Source organism: Nothobranchius furzeri, chromosome 18 (assembly GCF_043380555.1).
Source record: "Nothobranchius furzeri strain GRZ-AD chromosome 18, NfurGRZ-RIMD1, whole genome shotgun sequence".
Taxonomy (NCBI): Eukaryota; Metazoa; Chordata; class Actinopteri; order Cyprinodontiformes; family Nothobranchiidae; genus Nothobranchius; species Nothobranchius furzeri.
The window spans coordinates 10,996,205-11,011,405 of NC_091758.1; the positions used below are offsets into that span (position 1 = coordinate 10,996,205).

At 40.8% G+C, this 15,201-nt stretch overlaps 1 protein-coding gene across 1 annotated transcript; it reads left to right on the forward strand.

Moving 5' to 3' along the window:
* Positions 1-9,549: 9,549 nt before the first annotated feature.
* Positions 9,550-11,157, forward strand: amn (amnion associated transmembrane protein). The gene has a single exon (XM_015975395.2). The coding sequence runs from the start codon at positions 9,565-9,567 to the stop codon at positions 11,014-11,016; it is 1,452 nt and encodes a 483-aa protein (XP_015830881.1). The 5' UTR covers positions 9,550-9,564; the 3' UTR covers positions 11,017-11,157.
* Positions 11,158-15,201: the final 4,044 nt, after the last annotated feature.

Genomic DNA, 15,201 nt, shown 5'->3' on the forward strand with positions numbered 1-15,201 from the left:
ACTGGTTGTGTAATTTAATACTGCTTTTATAATAAAAAGTGCTCTACAAATAAAATTTTATGTGAATTGAGTAGATTCAGTCTCAATTCCACCCTGGCCATTGCACAGGAACAGGCTTGGTCATGGTCACAAGGGTCACAAATTACCTCCTGATGGCAGCAGATACTGGCTCACCATCTCTATTGATCCTACTGGACCTAACAGCAGCTTTTGTTAGTTGACCATAACATTCTCCTTCACTTCTTTCAATATGCCACTGGACTCTCAGAAAATGTCCTTGCCTGGTTTTCGTCATACCTGACTGGCCAGACAGAATATGTCGCCCTGGACCAAGCAAGATCACATAACCATGAAGTTACCTGTGGTGTCCTTCAGGGCTCTGTGCTGGGCCCACTGTTCTCCGTATACTTCCCTTAGGCAACACCATTAGCAGAGATGGCATATCTTTCCACTGTTATGCTGGTGAAACACAGCTCTTCCTCAAGACGATATCTACCTTCTTTGCTACTGTGCTAACATCTACAATAATGACTTATCTGAAAGACAGAGGCATCCTCTCCCTGGGCTGCCATCTAAAGCCTGATTTTCACTTTTTTTCTGAGCTCCACAACGAAGAGATGCACACGTTCAAACTTCTGTTCCCCGCCAGGACAACAGAGGGCATAGCGCTGTTCTGTGGTATCCTATTCCTGCCACCATAACTCATGTATCCGGTCCCTGGTAGTGTATTTACTGATGTGTTTATATATTTCTGAGACTATAACAGACAGATTTTTCCTTGACCTCTTCATGCAGTCGCCACCTCTAAACCCACATTTCACGTTTGCACCGTATTTTGTACTCCTTCACTTACGGGTGAATAAAAAAAACAAATATCTTTGCTTTTTAACAAAGCTACATCGGTGCTGGTGACAAATATACAGGAAGCGGCGTCCTGACCTATCACAAGCTTGCGATCTCCGTCATTTTCGTCAGATGTTTAAAATTTTGGGCATGTCTTCGTCACCCTCTGTGAGCCTGTCGGAGAGCCCTTACGTCAACGCCTAATGGCGTTGTGTGTCTCCACACTGACGCAGAGGGAGAAATTAGGCTTTGGTGGAGGGGTTTGAGTGTCCCATTGATCCTAGGTGTTAAGTTGCCTGAGGCTTTATGTCTCTGGTAGGGTCACCCGTGAATAACAGGTCCTAGGTGAGGGATTATACAAAGTGCAGCCCAGGGCAGCATCATCAGCAGTACATATGGATGGTATGTTTGGAGCCTCACCCCTACTGCACACTGGAAGCATCAGCGGTGTAGAATGTTAGTGGAATCGCACAACTTCAAATAGAATCCATATAGTCTATGGAGTGTTTCAAACCAGCCATGATGTGGCAATTTTCAGATGCGTCATCGAAGCGGCCTCTGAAGATCGAATCGGGTTCTATCTTTTCCGCCAGCTTTTTCTGGGACACGTCATTTTCTGCACATTGGGAGCCTAAGTCACGCCCATCTACTTCTGGATCATGGGTCCCCGGAAAAATGAAAAAAAAAATGTATGCAAGTCAACAGGGCTAAAAACGGTATTTACTAATTCAGCTTGTTTAGTGCCACGGATTTCACATATGATGTCTGTGAATTTTAAAGACACATTTTGATACCAAGAATGTGCTTATTTTCTTTTTTCAAAAAGTATATTTTATTGCATTTTCAGTTTACTGTACACCTTTCACACATTATTATGTTGTATACTGAAAGTACATTCTGTATAAAATCTTAATGGAACAACAGAACAACAGAACATTTTAACAATTTTGGTTGTGCTTCTGGCGATCCTTTCCAACGTTAGTGCATTTATAGTATTGAAGGCAATATTCACATAGACATGTTTAATAAAACTTTGAGTAAGAAGTCCCCGAATTACACCTTACTTTTGCTTCTCCCATTACAATCTAAATGCTGGTCAGAAGACCGATTATTTTCCTACTCTCCCACTTTATAAGTCCTTAGCTTTTTATGTCCATCCTCTTAATATATGTTAGAAAAGGTGTCCATATTTCGTCAAATAAGTGTTGCTTGGCCTTTAAGATATAGGTAATCCGTTCCAGCGGCATCACCTGTAACATCTGTTTCATCCAATCCTTCACAGTGGGTCTATGGAGCGATTTCCATGCCATAGCTATACACTTTTTTGCTACCATTAAACTAAGATCCAAAAAGACACGCTGACACTTGCTATAAGCATACTCATTAGGGCAAAGTCCTATTAGAAACAATTTAGCATCCAATGGTACCTCCTTTTTGATAATTTTTTCAGTAGAAATTCTTACATCCTCCCAGAACTTTTTGATTTCTGTACACTCCCAAACACAATGATACAACGTCCCTTTATGAACAGCACATTTAACACATGTATCTGGTATATTGCTATTGTATTTCTTCAGTCTCTCTGGGGTGACATATGTCCGCATTAAATATTTATGCTGAATTAATCTTAACCTGGCATTAATGAACTTGGTATGAGCTCCTCCACAGGCCTTCTCCCAGTCCTCTTTACTCAGTTCTTGTCTGAGGTCGTCTTGCCATGCTGCTCTTCTATCGTTCGCTCCATCTGAATGATGTTCCACGATTATCCGATAACAGTCCGAGACTATTCCTCTTCGTGTGAAGTCCTTTGTCATCATTTCTTCCAACATGGTGATGGAGGGTTTGGAGTCCCCATTTTTTTGCTTAGACTTTAGAAAACTTCTGAGCTGGAGGTATTTAAAAAAATATTTCCTTTCTATTCCATATTTAGCCCTTAACTGCTCAAAGGACATCAAATGATCAGAATTTTGCAAATATAAGTCCTTAACTGATTTAATTCCCTGTAAATACCAGCTTTTAAACACGGCATCAGCTCTTCCTGGTGTAAATTGCTGGTTACCCCATATGGGACTGAAACAAGACAATTCTTGTTCTTCTGTAAGATGCTTTTTCACTGAGAACCAAACTTTTATCATATTTTTAACTATCGGATTCTTTATAGGTTTTAATAATTTCTTTTGTGAGTCAGAGTACACATACAAGAAGAATGGCAACTTTAGATCTTGTGATTCTAATTCCGCCCAGTGTGTGGGGTTTGTGGCTGAAAAGCAGTATGTAATAGTCCTTAACTGTGCGGCCCAGTAATACCATTTTAAGTTGGGGCACTTCAGCCCCCCTCTCTCATAGGGTAGATACAATAAGGAGAGTCTAAGTCTTGCCCGCTTGTTCTTCCAGATAAATCTAATGAATTCTTTCTCCAGCCTGGGGAATAGTTCCGTGGGGGGTGGCAGGGGGATGTTCTGGAACAGGTAGAGCAGTTTTGGGAGTACATTCATTTTTAAAATATTTATTCTTCCAATCAATGATAGTGGTAGATGGGCCCATCTCTCCATTTGTTCACTAATTTCTTTTAGCACCGGTGCATAGTTTGCTTCTGCTATCCGTTCTAGCCGAGGCATGATTTGTATTCCTAAGTATTCTATTTTGTCAGTTATTTTAAATTGAGTTATTTCTAACAGGGGATTTCTTCTCTCATCATCATTAAGCATCAGGATTGAGGATTTATTTTTATTAATTTTATATCCCGATATGTCACCTATTTTTTTAATTACTTCTAATAATACTGGGATCGATTTTTTAAGATTAGTGAGAAATAGCAGTGTGTCATCTGCATATAGTGCTATTTTGTGTTCACTATTCGCAACTGTAATTCCTTTGATTTGGGGATTTGACCTGATCGCTATGGCCAGAGGCTCAATTGCCATAATAAAAAGCAGCGGCGACAGGGGACAACCCTGTCTACACCCTCTTCCTATTGATATTGGCTTTGAGACATTCCTGTTTGACAAAACCTCAGCCTCCGCATTTTTATATAGTAGTTTGACCCATTTTATGAAATTTTCACCACAACCAAACTTTTCCAAGACTTTGAAAAGAAAAGGCCATTCTACTTGGTCAAATGCCTTTTCTGCATCCAAGGACAATATCGCCGTGTCTGGTTTTTCTGTATTATAATGAATAATATTTAACACCCTCCTTACATTATGTAGCCCTTGTCTTCCTAAAATAAAACCATTTTGGTCCCTATTAATGATATTGGGTAGAATTGTTTGCAGTCGTTTTGCAAGCAGTTTGCACATAATCTTTAGATCTACATTTAATAGGCTTATAGGTCTCATATTACCGCATTCGTCAAACGATTTTCCAGGTTTGGGAAGCAATGTTATTAGAGTTCTATTCATGAGTGGTGGTAAGTTATTTTCCTGAAAGGCCTCTTTAAACATTTCCAGAAGTGGTTTACTTAACTTAGATTTAAATTTTTTATATATCTCAATTGTGATGCCATCGGGTCCCGCTCTTTTCCCAGATTTTATACTATCCATGGCAGATTCTAGTTCCGTAATACTGATCTCCATTTCTAATTCCTCTCTTTCTTCTCTCTGTATTTTTGGTATTTGTAATTTATCTAGAAACTCTGTAATATCCTGCATCTTAACTGTTTTAGGGCTATACAACTTCTCATAATAATCTCTAATTATATTATTTATTTCAGATGGTTCTATTATATTGTTACCTTGCGAACGCAGATTTGTAATTGGTATTTTTGTTTCTAATCTTTTTATTTGCCATGCTAGAAGCTTTCCAGGTTTTTCTCCTTGTTCGTAAAAGCTCTGTCGTAATCTCTGTAGGCTCGCTGCTGCTCTTAATGTTGACAATTTCTCATATTCCGCCTTTAAAATCAGCAATTCTTTTTCGCTTGTTGGATTGTATCTTTCATTTACTTTTTTTTGCAGATTCTTTAGTCTATTTTCCATATTTAATTGTGTCTCCCTCTTTTTCTTTTGGTTCGTGCTAGTATAACTTATAATATGCCCCCTTATATAAGCTTTAAATGCTTCCCATCTAATACCGGCTGATGTTTGTGTTGTGTTAATTTCAAAAAATATATCGATCTGGGTCCCTAAATATTTTATAAAATCCTCCTCTAGTAGCCACTTATTCTGGAAATGCCATCTTGTTGGGTCTTTTGAGAGTCTATCCTCTTTGTATATCATGCAACATGGCGCATGATCTGATATGGCTATTACATCATATTCACAGCTTTGAATCTTGTGTTGCAGGGTAGATGATATTAAAATATAGTCAATTCGGGAGTATGTTTTGAAGACTGAAGAGTAGCAGGAATATGTTTTAGTCTGTGGATTTCTTTCTCTCCATATATCAATTAGATTTAGCTCTTTCATATAATATTGTAAGATACTCCTTGTTTTAATATGAGATTGATCTATTCCCGTGGATCTGTCCTGACTAGGATTTAAAGTGCAGTTAAAATCTCCTGCAATTATGAATTGCCCTGTCAATGTGGAAAGATTCATAAATACTTCCTCGAAAAATTTGGGATCATCTGCATTGGGTCCATATAAGTTTACTAACACCAACTCCTCTTCTAGCAGTCTACCTTGAATAATTAGATACCTTCCCCTTTTATCTCTGATAATCTTTTTAGCCTGAATAGGAATTGCATTATGAATTAGTATCATTACCCCACTGGTCCGAGATGAAATTGAGGCCGACCAAACCATGCCCCGCCACCTCCTTTTGATTTTCAAAATGTCTTCATCTGGAAGATGTGTTTCCTGTAAAAAAACAACTTTTGAGTTTTTATCTTTAATCTTATTCATTACCTGTTTTATCTTTATAGGTTGTTGTAAGCCTCTGCAATTCCAGGACATTATATCTATGTTCATTTTATGTAATATTTGTTTGTTGTTTTGGATTGCCGTTCTTTTGCCTGAAAAGCACAACCAACTGGAACATTTGAACAATCAGAACTTTCATAACACTCTTTTTCTCCCTCGCTCGCTTAGGAGCAACTGTACCCATCTCTGTCTCCCGCTACGCTGGGACCTGTCCTCAGTGAGGAAAAGTCCAACCACTTTCCAAATACAGAACCTAAGTAAAAGGAAACAAAAAAAAAAATCAGCCTCACCACTATCCACCACATTATTAGCGCTCCATTTGATTCTATTATTTAAGCAGGTTTAGTTCACTCTTTATATCCCTCCCAGTCAATTAGCTTCTTCCTCTTTTTTTTTTTTTTTTCCCCTTTTTAACTATCACTTAGCTCTGGGTGATTCCTCCTGGATTATTTTTAGTAGTTGCTTCGCTTCAGCGGGGCTCTTGAAGGCATGGACCTGGCCCTTGTAAGTAACCAACATCTTTGCGGGGTAAACTATTCCATGTCTGACTCCCAGCCTGCGCAGCTCCTGGCGTATTGGGTCGAATTGTTTCCTCTTCTGATGGACTCCTGTCGCCAGATCTTGATAGAACCACACCTGCTGGTTTTTGTACCGGATTTCTTTCTTGTTCCGTGCTGCCGTGATGACTGCCACTTTACTTTTGTAGCTAAGGAACCTCATGATGAGAGTTCTGGGCCGTGTCTCCGCGTCCCCCTTTGGACCGATGCGGTGCGCCCTCTCCAGTGCTACGCTGCAGCTCTGTGTTTCCAAACCCAGCACCTCCGGGATCCACTTTTCCAGGAAAACACAAGGGTCCGGTCCCTCTGCCCCCTCCGGAAGGTTAATCAGTCTGAGATTATTCAGCCTGGTCCTAGTTTCCAGGTCGAGGATTTTATCTTCCAGTGCTGCTTTGTGTTCTTTTAGATCCTTAACGTCGGCCTGCAGGCTTTGCAGCTCGTCCTCTACTCCTGATATACGCTGCTCGGCCCGGGTCACTCGTTCAACACAGTCATTTGTTTCTTTCCGTACCTTTTCAATTGCCTCCATGACATTATCCAGTCTCGCTGAGAATTCAGATTTTAATGAGTTAATCGCTGCTAGAATCTCATTTGCTTTCTCTTCGTTCATTACCACCGTTGCTGCGTCACTCGTAGCCATTTCCTTAACTTTCGGTGTGTCGCTGCTGATCCGGAGGTCCGTCAGTTTAGGCTGTTTGGTTGCTGACTTAACCGCTGGGTCTGTCTTACGTGTTGTTGGCATCATAAAGAACTTCAACCTCTGTTATTCTTGTCTGAGTGGAGCTGTCAGTGCTTTAAAGAAGAATTGGTGGCGGAGCCGTGGTGCGCCCGTCCTCTCACATGGCAGCCATAACCGGAAGTCCAGAATGTGCTTATTTTCTAACGGGGAAACGCAATTTTAGGTTTTGTGTGAAAATAAGTCCAGGACTACATTATGCGCTTCACGAAAGTGACGTCATCGAACCAGACACGGAGAGAACAGAGGGAAAAGGGCTGTAAGTTCAGCAAACTTCCCACGGGAGGAAAGTACCACCATAAATCTGGCCATGTGGTAAGTAGCAGCTACGCTAGGGGGAGGAGATTATGTGTTGACGTCAAATATGCGATGTGCTGATTTCTAGTTAGTAGTCACGCTAATTACAAACTTTAACAAGCTGATAAATCTCACAGTACGTGACTGGCGTAGTCGAAACACCCATCATTAATTTTCATTTAAATTGCAGTACAGTATATGTGTGATCCAGGGCGTAAAGCAAAGCAGATTAGAAAATAGCGTTTTTAGCCCCGTTGACTTGCATTCATTTATTCATTCTTCCGGGGACCCATGAGTCGACCGGAAAGGGAGGAGACTAGGCCGGAAATCACGCACAGTTCCAGTGTCCAATCCCTGGTAATTTTCAAATAAAAGTATTGCAGAGATGCAGTTTCATATAAATGAAGCTAATGACCCATCAACTTATTTACTCTTAGTATAGTTTCTAGAAGTGCAGCGGTGTGATTTTCATGGCTTTAATCCTGGCATTGGAGAGGAACAACAACATAAATGACAGCGATAATGTGATTTTCTTCTTTTTGGTTTGATGGCAGATTGCATAAACAAACTAATCTTTGAAGTATCGAGGGATGTCGTGATCTTGCAAGGAGGTTGGTGAACGTCTCTAGGGATTTTGTAATCTCGCCAGTCGAACGAGGAGCATGGCAGTAACTCTCTTTATGATTCATTATGCTGCCAACTAGGTTTGACTGATTAGTGTTTGTTGTTAGCCTCAAGGGCAACCTTCTGGCTTTATCACTTGTAAGTCACTTTGGAAAAAAGCGTCTGCTAAATACATAAACAAATGCAAAAATAATAGTCCTGCAATAAATATCAAATACTCTAATATCCACTGGTATTCAGACGTGATTCAGCTCTGATTATTTTAGAGGACACAGATTTATTTGTGAAAAAGACACATTACCTCGTCAAAAGTGATTTTTGTAATTTCGTCAAATTATCGGAGGAAAAAAAACACGAGAGAATGAACAGCGTTCAATGATGCAACTATTGGAGTTTGGAACTATTGGAGGATCTTTGTTGACATCTTTTTTCATCTTTGTGCTCATGCGCGAGTGGGTTGCAAAAATATACACTGGCCTGCTATCAATACGCGACGTAAACGTTTAAGAGAGTTTGTGGAAGAAATCCCCGATATATAAACACTTCAAAGTCTAAAGACTGCTGGGTTTAGAGAGAAGCTAAAATCTGCTTTGAAGAGAAAATGAATGCATTTAAAGCCCGTATGAGCTCTGGGATGACGAAAAACGTCAGTCCGATTCAACCTTGTTTTTTTTTCTTTCTTAAATCTGCTTTGGGAGACATTTATTTCTATTCAACAGAAAGCTCTGGGGCCTCATTTATCAACCGCACTTACAAATCTGTGTGTATATTTTGTGTAGGAACTTATGTACACTTATTTTGTGTACGTCGTTTTGTACCTGTGGGTGGAAGTGTTCCTAAATATAAGAAAACCTCAGACCATGCGTAGGAACAGCATCTAGTGGTAGAACGGGGGAACTGCGATGTGAAGTCATCATCTTAAGAAAAACGGAAGGAGAAACTATTTTTGTGATGCTTGTCAGCCACTAGATGGTGCCATCAGATAAGAGAAATACCCCGAAAGAGATTTTTAATTGTGTCAAATGCTTTAAAAAAAATCAATACAGATTCCAACTGCACAAGCTTGTTTGCAGATTTGTTATAACAGCTTTAACAAAACAAGAAATGCTGTGAGACACCGCAGTTAACACAGGAAATGGCACATTCTGGTTCAGGGGTGTGAGTTTGGACCTTGGCTACACCCCCTTTCCCCCTTGATGGGCACTTTGCCAAAGTCTGCATTGATATGAACATCAGCGGAGGGTTCTTCCCACAATACAAAGGGCAATGACTCAATTACCCTTTGTATTTCAAGCATAATGATCAAAATACTGAATCATTTATTATTGTGTACATCTGTGATTACATTTGATTACTATATTATATATATATATATATATATATATATATATATATATATATAAATTGTAAACGAGCTCTAGACTGCTTACACTTTATTGAAGTGTTGAAAGTGAAAAAAAAGAGTGACAAAGTCTGATTAGATCATTTCTTTTAAAAATTAATTTATAAGTGAACAGATAACACGAAGAACAAAAGGTGAACATAGAGCTCCATCAACTTTGCTGTCATAATTTTGTGTGCAGTGTGTAAATCTTTTACAGGTCAGCTGCTTGAAACTTGCTGAGCTAATGAACTTTACCAGTAAGTGATGGTCACACAGTTGGAATCAAAGGTCACCCAATCTTCCCAGTGCCTGTCAGAGACGTTAAAGATGCTGAGAACACAAGTGCTCTTGCTCTTCTGTCTTGCCAGGGCAACAAATGCCATTTACAAACAGTGGATTCCTGACACCAACTATGAAAATAAAACCAACTGGGACAAAGGAGACGTTCCGTGTGGCAACGATAGAGTTCACTTTTCATCCCAGAGCAAAGTGTCTGTGTTTGTGGAGACTATGCATGCTGTGCAGGAGATACTGCTGCCGATCAACGGAGAGTTCATACTGAATCCAGGAGCTGGCTTTTATGTTGTCAGCGGACAAGACCCCAGCTGTGGAGGGGGTGTGACGACCAATTTCAAAGATTCAGACTCTCTTCAGTGGTTTAATCCAGCTCTGTGGCAGACTGCTGCCACTCAGAACGACCTGCACCAGGGAAACTTCCTGTTCTCAGTTCACGAAGAGAGCGTCCCCTGTCAGAATGACGAAGTCATTTTCAAAGCTCTGTCCTCCTTCCGCTCGGACACCAGCTGCAGTCAGTCCACCATTCCTGTCAAATCTGTGTCTGTGTTGGGGAAGACGTTCGATGACAGATCCGAGTTCTCCAGGTACCTCAGCTCACACTCGGGTCAGCTGCAATTTCACGGGTCTTCAGCTGTCACTGTTGGAAACCCAAGCTGTGAGGACTCCACCGGCTGTGTCTGTGAGAACTCTGTACACCATCAGCTCATCTGTAGCACAGTAACTTGTGCCTCTTTGAGCTGTAAAAATCCTCTCCTCCCAGTGGGGCACTGCTGTGAGGTGTGTGGTGCCATCATTACCATTGATTACGCTGAAAATTTCAACCTGCAGCACTACAGGGATCGGATTCGTCACCTTTTTCTTATCCTGCCACAATACAAGTCCATTCAGCTGGGCATGTCTAAGGTCCTAAAGCCACGGCCATTGATGCGTCTGATTCCTTTTGGTACATCACGTGAGATCCAGGTAGTTATTGTGGATGGAGACATGGGGAAACTGTCAAACACTTTGGCCCAGGACATAATCAAAGATGCTAAATCTCATGGTTCTGAACTGGGAATCACAAAAGCGGAAATTCAAGGTTCCACTGAAAGCAATTCAGCAATGGTGGTTGGAGTTGTGTTTGCAGTTTTACTCATGATTGCATTCATTGTTATCTTAGTGGTGCTGAATCGTAAGGGTGTCGTGCAAATGCCAGCCATGCCTTCAATGCCGTCACTGAGCCTTTTCCGCAGAAGCCCAGATGTTGAAGACATTAATGGGGATATTGATTGTGGGTTTGATAATCCAATGTTTGACGGCTGTGACATGCCAAGTGCTCTCCCCGGTCTGTATGATTCAAACGCAATCTCCCTGACCCGCACAGGAGTCCACTTTATAAACCCAGTGTATGATGAGCATGAAACCGATTTTACAGTTTAAGAATGATCTGTCACTGATTAACCGTTCAGAATCCTGATGATTTTACAATTTGTTGATGTCACACTAAGAGATTTGTAACAACTCAACAGTACCAACAAGGTCATGAACTGCTGCCTGGCAATAAAGCATTTGATTACCAAATAAGAGGTGTAACTTATTATTTTTCCTTTCCCTCATTCATATTTTATTTGAAAGCTGAAAGGAAAAACAAAAAGGAGGAACCTTCAGAATTCTCAAATGCATTTTAACATTGATGTTGCACAGCTGCCAGTAGATGGAGGTAAATACAGTCTTTTAAAAAATCTGCAGTTAGTGCTAAATCTTCTTGGTATGTCACCACAATAAGCAGGTTTTTACATTACTATTTTTACAAGCTGACAGTCAAAGCTGCAGGGATTTTGCTAGTAAATGCATCATTTTACATTAACCAAATGAACAAATTTGTCTTTGACAGCCAGACAATCACATTAAGATGTTCTACAAAGTCAGTGGAGTGGGCTGGGTTAGGGTTCGGGTTCAGTGAAAGTCCAGATACAAACAGATCCTGCACGTATCAGTGACTGTCAAAGTTGCTTCTTCATCAGCGTGCCAGGCAGAGAAGACGAGGCATTTTCTTCTGCATTAAGAACAATCATTCCCAGCGATGCAGCTGCTGCTTTGATCTCCTTTACAGTCGATGCTCCTGTAGGTTATCAAATCAGTTCAGTTTTATTTATATAGTACATTTAAAAGCAACTGAACAATAAACCAAGGCTTCTGCAAAGAACACAAAAATAAAAAACGAGTCACCAATAAAAGCCTATGAATAAAAAAACTGATGAAAACATTGTCAATTAACATAAACTAAATGTATCCTGTCAGATGAAATGCAAAAATGTAATTGTTAGGTTACACCAGTGTATGCACGCTCCACACGGAGTTCTGCTTCAGTGCAGTGGCGGCGCCAGGGGGGTGCTAGGGGGCGCTATAGCTACCCCATGGATTAGTCATTGCACCCCCAGCACCCCTAAGTAAATATTAGATTTATTTGTTTACAATTTAATTTTAATTTAACATGTGGATGTGATAATGTTTAACATACAAAACAAAAATAATCAGTAAATTATCAGATAGATAGTAAAAACTTAAACCAAAACAGGAAATTGATGTTACCCCTTGACCTCATTTTCCACCTGCGTACGAGTGAAAGGTAGAGCTAGCGGTAAAATGGATCGGTTTTTGTTGCCCACATTTCCACGGGTTCAGTCAGAAACGAATGAATGTTTGGAAGTGATCTCAGACCCACATAAACCTACGGATCTGGATGAAGAAAGTCAACCCTCAGCCGCCGCAGCAGTCGAGAGTTTGGCTGCTGGAAATGCTAACACTAACCTTAGCTAACCTTGCAACACTATAGATGGTTTTCTGTGTGGCTGTATGTGTTTATGATTTCATGGAAAAGTCAGCGATTGTTCATATGTTTATGATGTGTATTAGTGATTGTTTCAGGTGTTGTTGAGGTTTTGTGCACGCATGTGTATCTGCTAGTGCTGAAGGTGTTTTAGAGAACAATAGGTACGCATGACCACTTCCTTCATAGCACCCTCAATAAAAAACTAGCTCTTTCATAGCACCTGCAGAAAAACATTTCTGGAGCCGCCACTGCTTCAGTGTATTGTCATCCTAAATAAAGTGTGCAAGGCGGTCAGTGTTACTGCTCTGTAACTCAAAGGCAAGATGAGTGGTGTCAGGATCAAAGGCCAAACTTCTTTTGTCCAAAACAGGAAGCACACTTTTAATTAGCTGGCATTAAAGGGTAAAAATCACAATAAATGCAAATAACTTATATTTCAAAAAGTCCTTTTGTGGCGCAAGATCAGGATAGAGGCTGAGATTTAGCATTTCACAGCTATTTTAACAGCAGAAACCATACTGACAGATTTTTATTTTGAATATTATAAAAATAAGTATTTATTTGTTCATTGGTTTTTATACTGTATAGTCTAAAATAAAGTATAAAGTAAAAACTAGCAGGTGTTGAAGAGAGTTCACAGAGGTCAAAGCAATTACAGTAAGACTACAAAAAACATTGTGTTGTGCACTGAGCAGCCAGTTTGCACCAGTGTCTATGGGGCTCAGCAGCACCCCTATCAGTGAGGCAGGGTACTGCCTCCCTAGTGCATTTTTACTGCGTGTTTGTCCGCTCAGAAAGACTAAACTTGTCTAACACAATGATTAAATATATTAAGCAGGCTGTAGAATGTCATCATGTGCAGCACATGTGAAATAAAACATTTATCTTGGCGATATGAAGACAGACATCAGTGAGCTCGTGCCAAATTCCTGTTTCAGTGAGTGTGTGAGCTCTGTGAGAAAGGAGGCAGCTCTCATCTCTGCCTCCAGGGGGCACAGCGCCCCACACACTTGTTACAGAGAGCTGCGCTCTGCCTGAATCAGTTAATGTGTGTGGGGGCTGCTCAGAGCAGTGACAGATTTAGCAATTTGGGGGCCCAAGGCGAACGCGTACATGGGGCCCCCTTACACAAAATTTTCGACAATCTTACCTTTAACTGGATTTGCGAAACTCTCCCCTTCTGACATGAATTATTTTCCCTTTTTATTAGTCCTCCTCTTTTTTCCTGTCTTTCTCTCCCTTTGAGTGCTTTCTTCTTCCTGTCAGTGCTCCTGTGCTTTTGCCTTTCTTTTTTTTTCTTCTATTTTCCATCTTGGTCTATGTTTTCCTCCCTTTAAACATTTTCCATTGTCTTTCCTTTTCTGCTTCCTTTTGATGTTTACATAGAAAAACGACGTCACTTTCAGAAGTGAAGATAAAAGCTTTTTTGAAGCAAGCTGCTTCTTTCTCTTATTGGAGCCACTAGGATAACTCCATTTCATCCTTAATGTTTTGACTACCGCTTCGAGTTTGTTATGAACACTCCCGCCTCTTTTCTTCTGTGTTCTCGTCTTCATCTTATTTGTGGTCTTATGGCACTTGGCAAACAACAATTTGGTGCATTACCACCACCAACTGGATTGGACTGGAATGACTATAAATCACTTCCTGTTTGTGCATCAGCATCTTAATGGAATAGTCCATTGTGGCATTAACAGAGGGGTGCCTGCAGTCAGGGCTAGCCCCCCCCCCCCAACATAAGGGGGCCCCAGGCGACCGCCGACCTATGCCTAATGGTAAAACCGCCAATGGCTCAGAGAGAGCAGAGGCAAGCTCGTCTCTGTCTCCCCTCTCGCTTCTGCACGTAGCTTTGATCGGGAAAAGGGTTAATTCAGCTATTTTGATCAGAAACATGTTGAAATCATACAGAAAACAAATGTATAATCCAGTCATTGGATACACTGACTTTATATTAAATCATTGTCCGTATTTTAATAGTCACAATGACAAGGGAGGCAGTGCCTCCCCTGCCTCCTCTGACGTCACTGCTCCGGTGAAAGGCCTCAGCCTGGGCCAGCCATGTATTTATTTATTCTTTATTTAACCAGGAAGGTCCCACTGAGATTAAAAACCTCATTTCAAGGGAGTCCTGGCCAAGAGAAAGCAACGTTTACAGTTAAAAATGTTTCTGTTACACAGACATGTTATGTACAAAATAATTATTTAGCTAAACAGGACAAACTGGTTATTATAGAGCTAAGTTCACATTTTCTTTATAAAACTCCCTAAAACAGCTGTTCTGTTGGTGGCAGGAGGACAGTCTGCTCTTAGCGAGGTAGGACGGTTTGCTGCTAAATGAAATAGCCAATCATAGTAGAACCCTTCTAGCCAATCAGATGCAAGAAAGGCGCCTCCCTCACAGCCAGCTGCGCTTGCTACCATGACTCACACTTCAATTCAAGTTTATTTATATAGCGCCATATCATGACAAGAGCCGTCTCAAGGAACTTCACATAGTAAACAATCCAATTCCGGTCAGTTCATTAAACCAATCAGTAAAAAAAAGTTCCTATACAAGGAACCCAGCAGGTTGCATCATGTCACTGACTAGTGTCAGTGACTATACAGCAATTCTCATACTAAGCAAGCATGCAGCGACAGTGGAGAGGAAAACTCCCTTTTAACAGGAAGAAACCTCCAGAGGATCCTGGCTCAGTATAAGCAGCCATCCTCACGACTCACTGGGGATGGAGAAGACAGAGCACACACACACACACACACACACACACGCACGCACGCACGCACGCACGCAC